The sequence below is a fragment of the Suricata suricatta genome, chromosome 4, assembly GCF_006229205.1.
Source record: "Suricata suricatta isolate VVHF042 chromosome 4, meerkat_22Aug2017_6uvM2_HiC, whole genome shotgun sequence".
Lineage (NCBI taxonomy): Eukaryota > Metazoa > Chordata > Mammalia > Carnivora > Herpestidae > Suricata > Suricata suricatta.
Window position 1 is genome coordinate 99,412,400 of NC_043703.1, and position 12,677 is coordinate 99,425,076.

At 36.7% G+C, this 12,677-nt stretch overlaps 2 protein-coding genes across 5 annotated transcripts in view; one reads left to right on the plus strand and one right to left on the minus strand.

Moving 5' to 3' along the window:
- The window catches only part of ASB3 (ankyrin repeat and SOCS box containing 3), a 91,271-nt gene that overhangs the window by 67,062 nt on the left and 11,532 nt on the right, over positions 1–12,677 (minus strand). The window contains exon 2 of one of the 3 annotated variants that reach the window (XM_029937345.1): positions 1,072–1,211. The exons of the other annotated variants lie outside the window; for them this stretch is intronic. The gene's annotated coding sequence lies outside the window, so the exon portion shown is untranslated. The remainder of the gene's footprint in view (positions 1–1,071; positions 1,212–12,677) is intronic. 3 annotated transcript variants of the gene reach the window in all.
- Positions 800–8,843, plus strand: CHAC2 (ChaC cation transport regulator homolog 2). 2 transcript variants are annotated; one of them, XM_029937350.1, is made up of 3 exons: positions 800–1,299; positions 5,794–5,829; positions 7,825–8,843. In XM_029937350.1, the coding sequence occupies exons 1-3, from the start codon at positions 1,165–1,167 to the stop codon at positions 8,206–8,208; spliced, it is 555 nt and encodes a 184-aa protein (XP_029793210.1). In that variant the 5' UTR covers positions 800–1,164; the 3' UTR covers positions 8,209–8,843. The 2 variants fall into 2 exon arrangements, with proteins under 2 accessions (XP_029793210.1, XP_029793211.1); XM_029937351.1 differs by lacking the exon at positions 5,794–5,829 and having other exon boundaries at positions 802–1,299.

Sequence of the window (12,677 nt, forward strand, 5' to 3'; positions counted from 1 at the left end):
TCGGTTAAGTTAACCATCTGACTTCAGAAAAGGTCATGATCTCGCAGTTTGTGGGTTCTAGCCCCACTTCCAGCTGTGCTGACAGCATGGAGCCTGCTTGGATTATTGGTCTCCGTCTCTAACGCACCCCCCCATTTAAAAAAAAAATAAAACATTTTTTAAAAATCTCAAGAAACAAGGATTTGCTAAGGCTTTTATTTTCACATACAGAAACACAGCATGATGGTTTAAGTGAGCTTCCTAAACAGTATTTTGGAGCAGTAGCTCTAACCAGCAGGTCTTAACTTTTGGGGCGTGCGGGGGGGGGGGGTCTTCACCTGTTGGAGAAACTCATGAAAGCTATCAATCTTCTCCCCATAGGAACGCACAGAACCCAAATTATGTATACAATTTCAGGTTCCACATATTGCTTCTACAGCCTGTACATGAGACAAAAACCTTTGCCTACCGTTTTATGAGCTGCTGAGAATATTAAAGATAAATAAGGTCTTTTTGCATTTAAATTTTATATGAGCTGAAACAACAGTAGCTCTTTCGCAGGTAAACTTCTCTGGTAAACTTTCTGCTTTTATGTGAAAGGTGTGTTTCGTTAAGTAAAGTCAAATAAGACATTCACAACTTGCGCTCCTCCGGCTGCTGTTAAATGGACAAAAACCCAATTTCAAAAAAGAACAAAATGTCTTCCTACGTGACAACCGCGGCGCCGGTATGTCTCTTCTCCGTTATCTACAAAACGCCCGCCTCTACACCAGCTGCGACTCCGCCCTTCCGCTTCTCCTTGAAAGCGTTCGAAAACAGCAGACAGTTCCAACCTCTGAGCCACAAAACTCATTAAGGGATCGTGGGAAATGTAGTCCACTGCACACGCGCAACAAAAGAAGGCTACGGGGACTTAACAAAGGCTGAAAAAGAACCCACTGCTTAGCGAACCGAAGGTCAATCGTTCTCGATATCCTAAGCAAGGAAACGGAGAAACGTTAACTGACGAGTCGGAATGCTTCCCTCAAACTGCACGTCCCAGTGTGCTTTGCGCATCGCGGCCATTGCGCCTGCGCCCTCGCAACCGCTTACCAGGGTCTGTGAGGCTGCAGTGCCCGCCGGTGCCGGCAACGCAGACGTAGAGCTGAGGGTCGACCCACGCCGCAGCGGAGGAGCCAGGAAGCGATGTGGGTTTTTGGTTACGGGTCCCTGATCTGGAAAGTGGACTTCCCCTATCAAGACAAGTTGGTTGGATACATCACAGGCTACAACAGGCGCTTCTGGCAGGGGAGCACCGACCACCGCGGGGTCCCGGGCAAGGTGAGGCGCTAGCCAGCCCCCCACCCTTAACTGCCTTCGGAGCGCCGCTCCCCACCCAACTCGCGGTCCAACTCTGCTGGACCTATACACCCCAACATTTACGATGGCCGAGCAAGAGGGTTGGGAATAATGCTGTTAAAACTGTGCATCGTCCTCGCCACCTATCCTCTACTTCTCTCCCATACCAAGGGCACTACTTCCGAAGCCGCTTGAGATGCTGGTGGTTAGTTTCTTGGGAAAGGAAGAAACATAGGCAAAGGCACACAAGCTCGCCCAAGGCGGAGCGACCTCTGCCAAAAGAAAAAAAAAAAAAATCAGGCGGGAAAATCAATCTCCGTGTCACCACGGAGTTGAAATAATAAAATCAACTTGCACATTCAGCTTTTTAGCAATTAAATTTGTTGGCATTTCTGCATTCTGGCAAACTTTCATTGGTTTAAGTTTAAACAAGCATATTATTTCTGGAGTATCTTTCAAAAAGTATTATTTTATGATCTCTAAAGTCACATAACTACTAGTTTCCAAAATTATTTCTGGTTAAGGAGCTTACAGTGATCACTTCCTTTGGTTGTAAGGTAGGTATACGACGAAGTTAAATATTTGAGTTCTCGGTTTGTTACTTGAGTAACACAGTATGCATTACTGCATCCAGCATTATTTTAATCATTCTTTCTCTATGTTTCTCCTCTAAATTATAAATATTAAGTGTAAGTTCTTTGATCCATTTTTCAGTCATTAAAAGACCTTCATCCCAATATATGTGTACTAGAACTAGTAGCAGCTCGGCCTTGTATTGGCTGCAAAACCAGCAGTCCACAAGGAAAACAAGGTTTTGGGTAACTATTTGGATAACTTAAATACTGTATGTGATTTAGTTAACCTAACTTTTGGAAGTGTACAAAATATTTTATTGTTCATATGTTCTCTAAAGTAGTCTGAGAGCTATATGAGCTTGATTGCTGATTTTTAAACAGAAACTAATATTGGCCCCAAAAGACAATATGGTAGCGGATGACTGGAAAACGGGAGTGATGTAGGGCAAGTGCACATTTGTAAGCCAACAGAAATTTCATGTCCAAAATTTCTTATAAAAGACTTAATTAAAAGAGGGGTGGCCTGGCTGGCTCAGTAGCATGCAATTGGATCTCAGGGTTTTATGTTTGAGGCCCACACTGGGTATAGAGATTACTTAAAAATAAAATCTTAAAAAAAAATACTATAACACAATGTTTAAGTCTTTAAAGAGTTAAAACTTCTAAGTGAAGTTAAAATGCCTTTTGAGTTGTCAGATATGAATGCATAAACCTTCTATTCTCAAGAGAAAGCCTTAACCCAGGCTCCAATTTTAATGATGGAGAATTAAATGCTTACAAATATGATTTTGACAGCATATTTTACTATTCTAGCTTCAATCAAAAGTTATGATGTTTATTATATAGCATATTGAGATATGTATACTGTCAAAACAGAACAATAAGAAGTTGTAAAGTCAATATAACGGCTCATGAGCCTTTAAAAGAAGAAAGGAGCTATAAAAGCCAGTATCTTTTTACTTAAATTTACTAAAATATCAGGCAGGTAAGTTGGGGGGTGGGAGACTGCAATGGCTAATAGTTTTAGATCTACTTTTAAAGAATACATTATAGCAAATTAAAGGAAACCAAATATTTTTTTAAGTATACCGTTTTGTTACCCAAAAAAACTGAAAAGAATACTATTTTACTTAATATTTTTATTACAATGGATTGCCAGCCTTATGTAAATATTTAGTGTCAAACAAGAATACAAAAGGCTACAGAGGTATCCAGCAAATTAGAAGAATGACATGGATGTTTTATAGGACTTTAATTTCTTTCTTAATAAGTTTTATTAAGCATCTCATTTATATATAAAAAAATGGCAAGGTCTCCCCCAAATTAAAGATTTATTTAAATGTGAAAAATTGTTCACGGCAGAGAGAATATATTTCAATTTCAAAAAGAAGAAACATTTTAACACAAAGGTGATCATAAACATTTACTAAATCTCTAACTTTTCTAGGTCTAGATCAGAAAAATTACTCATTACTCAATGAAAGCTCACAATGACTCACTTCACAATATCCTCCACCCCATTCAGCTTGAAAAGACCCCTGCTTTAGTTTCAGTCCCCCAAGAAAGCTTTCATGTAACTTACCTATATACATTGTTTCTCAAATAACATATATGTATTTTAGAGACAAAGGACGTAAGTTTTAGAAAATATTCCCATGTAAATTTTCAGTAGTGCCAAAAGTCCATGTCTGTGCATCCATAAGCAGTCACAGGGAGTCCCTTTATTTCCCCTTAAAATGATTTCCTATGTACTCTTGTTTTCTATTTCAACTGCCGCCATCTAAGTCCAGGACTTTTCTACCACCCCTCTCCCTTTCAACAATTACTGCTGAGCACTTACATAGGTAAGTAGGAGACAAGTGAATAAATGGGAGAATCAGAGTTTAGGAGAAGGATTTGCTGCAAAGTCACTGGGGAGTCAGATGTAGTACAGGAGGGTATCCCCCAGATAAAAAAAGCAAGGGCATTACACATACTGAGCACCAGTATATCCAAAGATTTGTTTGTAAAAGTTATAAATAAATCAGTACAGATTGAGGGGGAAACTGGTAAGAAAAAGGGTTTGTAGTTACATCATGCTGAGGACTTTAATTTTATCCTGCAGAATTTAAAACTCTGAAAAAATTCAAAGCACTGGAATGAGTGACCCAATTTTTGCACTAGAAAGTCATTCCAGTGCCAAGTAGAGAACAGACGGGAGACGTAAACAAAACTAGAGGCAGGCAGTGAGGTCCCTAAGGAAGCAACTGAAGGATACAGAGGAATGGCAGACAGGAAAAAAATAAACAGACAGAGCTACCAATAATTGGTGACTGCAAGATATAAGGGGAGACAAGCAAAGGCAGAGTGCAGAACTTGTTACCTGGACCACTAACATTTCTTACTCAGGGTCTACCTTTTTCCCTCTCTAACCACACTATACACTTTACCACTCACCCTACCCAAACACCTTTAATCACGCCCATCAGCTGCTACTCTAGTGCTACAGTAGCTCCTAATTTCCGATTTCTCCCAAATTTCAGTGGCTTCTTATTTTCCACTGTCCCCTAATTTCACCTCCATTCTATGGCTCTTCTAATCTGACTATCCTATCTCTCCAATTATCTTTCTGAATCATCTTCTCTCCAGGAGAGGCCCTCTGCTAAAGTCATATATTTAGCCTGGTGTAGTCTGGCCTCTAGGCCTGCACTTGTGAATCATGCCCTTTTGCCAGAATTTTGTCTTCCTTTCTGACCATCAGACTCAGAATTCTTAACTGCACTCATACCATACATCTTAGCCTTGCAGTATTCTCTACCTATTTCACATATTAAGTTTGTGTTCCAGAATTATAAGCTCTTGAAGGGAAGAATTAAGATTTTACTGTCTCTACAACACATACTAGGTATTCAATAAATAGCTCCTAATTCACCTTGAAATTAAAAGTAATATGGCAATGCCTATATGACCTACGTCAATATATGTATCCTCATTATAGCATTATCTTAATATAGAAAGCAAGTCAAATACAAATGCTCAACAGTACAGGAATGTTTAAATTACAGTTCACTGATGATACAATATTATGACAACTATTAAAAAGTATGATAAGACTAACAGGAAGACATGATTAAATTAAATAAGAAACATAATCCCAAATCCCATGTTTTCCATGATTGCAAATTCACAAATGGACAAAGACTAGAAGGCAATAGCAATGAAGATAACACAAATACCTGAATTATTTATGCTCCCTGTATGCCAGACAGTGGGCAAATAAATATGTTAAAATGTGGCTTAGAATTCAGCATTCTCACTAATGATGGTAACATGTCCGCGGATACATAGCCTTTGGCATTTACTTAGGAAGTGTACTTATTTAAAAGAAAAAAAAGGCAAATTCTGAGACAGCTCCAAATCTATAGCATCAGAAACTCTGGGACTGTAGCCAAGCAATGTGTTTATCAACCCTCCATGTAATTGTGATCTACATTAAAGTTTGAGAACCACTTCCCTTTTATAGGAAAGCACTCTGGAAGAGCATGTTTTGTTCCCTAATAAAACTATAGCAGTCTGATCAGAACTTTCATTATAACTGCTTCTTCCTTCATCTTTCATTCTACATGAGCGTTAGGCACAGGTGTTTTTTAAAATCTATCCATTTTAAGTGACCATAATATAGCTAATATACACAATTTGAAGGGAATCTTTTAGAAAAGTCAAGATAGTTTGGATAATATATATTCTCGTATTTAATTCACTTCAAAATTTATCATAAAAATAAGTGCTTTCGGGAGGTGTTTAGTGTGAACAATTAAAACATTCCATGTCAGCAATAAATCGGTAATAGTCGGTTAACTGATAAACTTTGATTCAGAAAAAAATTTTTTTTTTTTTTTTTTTTTTACTTTCTTTAAAACAGCCTGGAAGAGTTGTGACTCTTGTTGAAGACCCTGGGGTATGGTATTATTATTCTTTCTTGTATAGTCTCTAATCATATACAATGTTGAGATGTTTCTCAGTTTAATAATGAAATTTTATTTACAGTCCATCACGGACAGTTTGAACACTAGGTCTAGAATTCCTCTCTGTATTTATTGTGTCTCTTATTAACTGTTGGGAAAAGCTGGAATGCAGAATGCAGGGTAGACAACAAAATAAAACCAAATGGCATGTAGACTTTTTTTTTCCTTACTGAGTTTATTGACTAAGAATTTGGCATTAATGGAGCAAGCCCTCAGACAGACAACTAAGTTGCAAACGGGACCCTTAAAATTCTCCTCATATTTGCTAGGAGTCTACTATTCTCAGCAAAAATCCCAGTCAGGAATTATCACTTCTTTTCTTGCCTAATTTTTAAATAGCATAACAGGTTTTTAAACAGATTTGGGGCACTAGAAAACGTATTTACTTGACAGTCCTCTGTTTCTTAAATATTTTCAATCATTTTATTGAGGCATAGATTCAATCTTTTATATTGTGAAGGTAAAGATTTAACTTTGGAAAGGCCTTTGATATATAAAAGTCAGGTAACTATCAACAGCAAATGAGTAATAGTGAAATAAGGAAATGGTTTCATAATTTACATTAGGAAAAGCATCTATAAAAAGGCTTCAAACTGGTAACTGTAACTCTTATTAAAGTCAATAAACAGCCCTTTGTTTTTACAGAATGTTAAACTCACTGAAGAACAGGGCACCAGGTGGCTCCGTCCTCTGAGCCTCCAACTTCGGCTCAGGTCATGATCTCACAGTTTGTGAGTTTGAGCCCACATCCAGCTAGCTGTCAGCTTGTCAGCGCAGAGCCCATTTCGGATCCTCTGTCCCCCTCTCCCTCTGCCCCTCCCCAGCTTGTGCTCTCTCAAAAATAAACTTAAAAAAAAATTCAAGAACATACATAGCAACCTAGAGTTTTAATAATTAGTTAGTAATTAAGGGTTGTGAAAAAACTAGATAATCTAGAACTTCAAACTGTAAATCCTGCTTATGTCACAGTTACTTTATTAACACTAAAAAACAAACCAAAAAACTTTTGCATCCAGTCTTTTACTGACACTTTGTTCATGGCCTCTCAACAAAAAGAGACTGCCGTTTAGTATTCCACATGGAATAATTTACAAAGGATATTTGAAAGCTACTGCAGTGAGAAAATGAACAAATAAAAGGAAATTGCTATGGCCTTAAGTAGTTGATTGCTTTCTTACAGACCTTTTAAAACAAAGAACCCTTTCTGTAAATAAGGGTACATAAAAAGATAAGTGATGCTCAGCTCTAGCTAAAGTAAATTGGGGTATCAAAGCCCTCCCAGTGAGCACCCAGCACTTACACCCCCTAAGGTAGGCTCCAAAGTGGCTACAACACTCCATAAAATAGTTTGGAAACTACTGTCCTATACCATCGTGGAATGTCTATGGATTTAAAACTATAGAACTACATTTGTTTAATGACCAAATGAACACCTGATTTTCTTTCATTCCCACTAGTTAAAAAATAGGATTTTTAAAACTTTAACAATGATAAATATCCTAGTGTGCGAGAAATAACTTTTTCAGACTGACGAATTTAAAATACTTATTTTTATTGTTTAGTTTGTAACTCTTCATGCACTTTTTTTTTTAAGGTTTATTTTTGAGAGGGAAGGGGGGGGGAGAGAGAGAGAGAGAGAGAGAGAGAGATGGAGGGGCAGAGAGAAAGGGAGAGACAGAATCCAAAGCAGGCTCCAGGCTGTCAAGCACCACGCAGGGCTTGAACTCACAAACCGTGAGGTCATGACCTGAGCCGAAGTCAGATGCTTAACTGACTGACCCACCAAGACACCTCTCAGTGTACTTTTAGTGAAGAAAAACTACACTGACTTCTAAGAATATACAAGCTATTTTCTTAGAACATAACATATCTTGACCTATTTTAGCCTTGTAAATTCTAAATAATACATTCTTTTCATTTTCTAACAGGGTTGTGTGTGGGGTGTTGCTTACAGACTGCCAGTAGGAAAGGAAGAAGAAGTAAAAGCATACCTTGACTTCAGAGAAAAAGGAGGCTACAGGACCACAACTGTCATTTTTTATCCAAAAGATTCCACAACAGAACCATTCACTGTGTTACTATATATCGGAACATGTGATAATCCTAATTATCTTGGCCCTGCCCCTCTGGAAGACATTGCTGACCAAATTTTTAATGCAGCTGGTCCAAGTGGAAGAAATACAGAATATCTTTTTGAACTTGCAAATTCTATTAGGAACATTGTGCCAGAAGATGCAGATGAGCATCTTTTCTCTTTGGAAAAATTAGTAAAGGAACGTTTAGAAGGAAAACAGAACCTCAACTACTTATAAAGACCTAATCATTGACTTCCTTAAACAAGCAGAGCTTTTAGGCTTCAGAGAATAGGTTCATGCACACTGGCAATATGATTTGGAAACATGTTTGTTTACTTGAAGATGTTATTTATTTTTAATGTTGTATTATTCAAGTTATAATTAAATGCGTAGTTTAATTGCATGTATCCTAAAAACATAAATATTTAAAATATTGGAATAGAGTTAAAGAAAAAATTCAAGTTTTAATAATAAAGGTTTCCTAAATATATAATATTGAACACTTGCTCATAAGAAGTGAGTTCTTTAGAAAAATGCAATGAAATACTCAGTTCAGAGCTTGTTTTTATCAGAGTAAAAATAATTCTGTCATTTCATATCACAATTTTATTTTGAAGTTGTAAAGAATTAAACCAAAAGGTAATGCCTTTAATATATTTCTGTACAGTAATGCTATAACCATGGTTTAAAATATACAAGCTTAAAATAATGTGTAATTAGAAATATATGATAATATAGATGATTTCAACCTTGATTGTGAATTTCCTTGTCCAGGTATTATATAAGACCCTTTACAATTCAAGTCAAAAAGACTGCCATTTAAAAAAAAGACTGCCATTTTAATATAAAAAATTCCTTGGAATTATAATGTACTGTACTTCTCTTTTTTTTTGAATAAATGCATTTCATTACATGGAAAAAAACATTCCACTAAAAAAGCACAACTTACATTATACAAATCACATCCACTAAATGTAGTCTGTCATTCTTTCACTTTGTATTAATCTTACACTGAAGCCTAAAAAAAGATAAATGGCCATTCTGATATTACAAATTAACAGAACCATATGTATAATGAAAGTTTAGTGTTTGAAATGCCTTTTAAAATTATAGTTTTTTACGAGCACCTGGGTAGCTCAGTAGCTCAAGAATCCAACTGCTGATCTCGGCTCAGGTCATGTTCTCATGGTTTGTGTGATGAAGCCCTGTGTTGCGCTCTGCTGACAGCAAAGAGCCTCCTTGGGATTCGCCCTCTCTCCGCCCCTCTTCGGCTCGCTAGTGCGCTCTCTCAAAACAAACGTGAAAGAAAAAAGAATCGTAGTTTTTTAAAGTGTACAAGATTAACTCATGTAGAATTGATCTTGATTCTAATTAAGATTTTTTTTAAGACTTTATTTTTAAGTAATCTCCACCAAACATGGGGCTTAAATTTATAAGACCAAGATCTAGAATCGCAGACTCTTCTGACTGAGCCACCCAGGTGCCCCTAATCAAAATTCTTTCTTTTCTTTTTCTTTTTTTAATGTTTATTTTTGAGAAAGAGCAATCAGGGCAGGGGCAGAAAATTTTCACATTAAATAAGGTTGTCTTACATAGCAGGGAAGTAGCCATTTCCATATTTTTCTATTTAGTAACACCTAACTTGGCAATTTACTCAGCTATCTAATTCTTAAATATTTTCCCAACAGTTTCATTATTAGTTTTCCAGAAGGTATTTCACTTGTCCTGTAAAACAAGAAAAGGCACTTAATATTCATTAGTGAGCATCTCATAAAGATATGCTAGGCACTTTACATATGGAAGTGTTTTCTGGGTAACTCCTCTGAGTTTGTTTCCACAGTATCTTGCACAGTTACGTATCTGTTAAGTAGCAGAAATCCTGGTCTCTCTCTAAAGCACAAGACCTTTCTACAATATATCTAAAATCCCACCTGAACTTCACCATCTCTACTATCCAGCATATTTTTTTCAGGAGATAAACAAGATTAACTTTTTATAAAACTAAATCGCAAGTAACTTGTTACATAAAGATGTTAATGTTTTAGAAGTTTGAATCTTTTTTTTTTTTAATTTGAGAGCGAGCACAGGCAAGAGGGGGAGGGGGCAAGGGCAAGGGAGAGTGGGGGGGAGTGAGAGTGAGAGAAAGAGAGAGAGAGAGAGAGAGAGAGAGAGAGAGAGAGAGAGAGAGAGAGAGAAAATGAATCTTAAGCAGGATCCACACTCAGCAAAGGGCCCGACAGAGGGCTAGATCCCATGACCCTGGGATCTTGACCTGAGCCAAAATCAAGAGTCAGACGCTCAACTGACTGAACTACCCAAGCATCCCATTAAATTTTTATAGATGTATATATACAGAGTCCCACAAGTACAATGAGCCTATCCAAGACTCACACAGGTGATTTCAGTGATACAGCCTTGTGTTTTACAAACAAACCTAAGTCCAAGAGTTTGTGACCTTCCCAAAGTGATTCTTCTACCATTTAATATAGAACTGTTACAGAATACAAAATGCAATGGGTAACTTTGGGATGCCCATTTTTTCTCTTTCTAGGCTTTCAGTCACAAGTTAGACTAGAAAATATTTAACATTTATAGGAAGGCCATATTCCAAAGAGGTCAAAAACAAGGGATGTTTATTTTCACTGCAATAGGGAGAAACATGACCAAAATGAGAGGTTAAATAAATAGTACTGAATTAGAAGTAGGGTTTAAAGCCTCAGAGTTGGCAGGAATGAAAAGAAATGTATCAAGTTACCTAAAGCCTAACTTAACTTTTGTTAGCAAAACTGTCTATGTTTACAGTCCTTGGGTCTCACTTTCAAGACATTTTTTTTCTCATTCTTTCCTAATCACACACAAAACTCAGACTCTCATTCCTCAGAGTACAAATACTGGTTAGGTTTCAAGTTTTAGTAATTCAAGAAAAGTAGGAATGTAAACCCTACATTAAGAAAAGAAACTTTTCAGATAAATCTCTGATGGAGTAGATTTTCTAAAGATTCTCTCTCTGCCCCTCCTCCACACGCACGGTCTCAAAATAAATAAAACTTAAAAAAAAAATCTACCTATGAAATATCCCAATAATATGTATCTTTTCTCACAAAAAATACTAACTATATTTTCTGTGTATTTATTCAGCTCTTAATCTCTTTATGCATTTCTAAAGCCTTAAAATAAAGTCACTCTAAGCATATATTAAAAACTCAAAAATTAGTGGGATGAGTTAATTTTTTAATTTTAAACTCCTCCAGAGACAACTACTAAAATTACTCTTCTGTATGTCAAGTTTATATGATGAAAATAAGCTATATTTAATTTCAGGTTTTTTTCATTCTTCTTATGTTTCATTTTCCCTTCCTAAAATATTATACAGTTGGGCACCTGGGTGGCTCAGTTGGTTAAGCGGCCGACTTCAGCTCAGGTCATGATCTCACAGTCCGTGGGTTCAAGCCCCATGTCTGACTCTTTGCTAATAGCTCAGAGCCTGGAGCCTGCTTCAGATTCTGTGTCTCCCTCTCTCTCTGCCCCTCCCCCATTTGCACTCTGTCTCTCAAAAATAATTTTAAAAAATAAAATAAAATATTATATAGTTTAATACTAATCTCTTGGTGGTTTAACTGTATGGAACCTTTTTGTCTTTATAAAAACTTTGACAATGTACATACACACATTCTATAACTGGAAAAACCAACACTTGACCCTATAATTTCTTTTATTCTTTCAACTTTCCTATCCTTCACAGAATTTTTTTTCAAGTTTTATTTTAAATCCATTAGTTAACATATAGTGTAATAATTGTTTCAGGTGTACAATTCAGTAATTCATCACTTCCATACAACACACAGTGCTCATCACAAATATACTCCTTAATCCTCATCTAGCACCTCCTTAAACGTGCGTTTAACCCATTCCCCTAGCCACCAATCCTCCCCAAACCCTCAGTTTGTTCTGTAGAGTTGAGTCTGTTTTATGGTTTGCCTCTCTTTTTTCCACCTATGTTCATCTGGTGTTATTTCTTAAACTCCACAAATGAAATCATACGATACTTGTCTTTCTCTAAGTTATCTTGCTTAGCATAATACTCTAGCTCCCATATTATTGCAAATGGCAAGATTTCATTCTTTTTTATGGCTGAGTAATATTCCTGTGTGTGTGTGTATGTGTGTGTGTAACAGAATTTTTTTAACTATAATGTTCTACTTCTTTATCAACTCCTCTTAATGCCTCTCCAATCTACTTTTACTCTTGCTATACTCACATAATCATTGTAGTCTCAAGTTTCCAGTTATCCCTTCCTGACTGATTTACCCCAAAGATCTGTTTCATTCTTCACAACCCTGATGCACCAGACACTAGTAAGCAAGCATCTGATATCATTAAGGCCAAAAGAGCAGAACATTTCATTGTAGGGGTGCCTTTTTAATATATCTGGAGCCACCTTCTACTTAACCTCTAATCTCTTCTCTTCTTTCCAATACATTCTCTACTGTGCACTCAATTATCCTTGAAAAACAGAGAACTAATCTGATCAATAATCAGGAATGCCTTCCACAGCATACTGAACAAACTTCAAATTCTTTTTTTTTAAGATTATTTTTAGTGTTTATTTATTTTTGAGAGAGACAAAGCGTGAGTAGGGAGAGGCAGAGAGCGAGGGAGACATAGAATCTGAAGCAGCTCCAGGCTCCAAGCTGTCAGCACACAGC

What these genes read in the sequence shown, in the direction of transcription:
- CHAC2 (XM_029937350.1), top strand. Translation starts at nt 1,165, where the DNA reads ATGTGGGTTTTTGGTTACGGGTCCCTGATCTGGAAAGTGGACTTCCCC. An exon ending in ACCGCGGGGTCCCGGGCAAG is followed by an intron (nt 1,300 to 5,793) that starts GTGAGGCGCTAG and finishes TCTTTAAAACAG; the next exon opens with CCTGGAAGAGTTGTGACTCT. An exon ending in CTCTTGTTGAAGACCCTGGG is followed by an intron (nt 5,830 to 7,824) that starts GTATGGTATTAT and finishes ATTTTCTAACAG; the next exon opens with GGTTGTGTGTGGGGTGTTGC.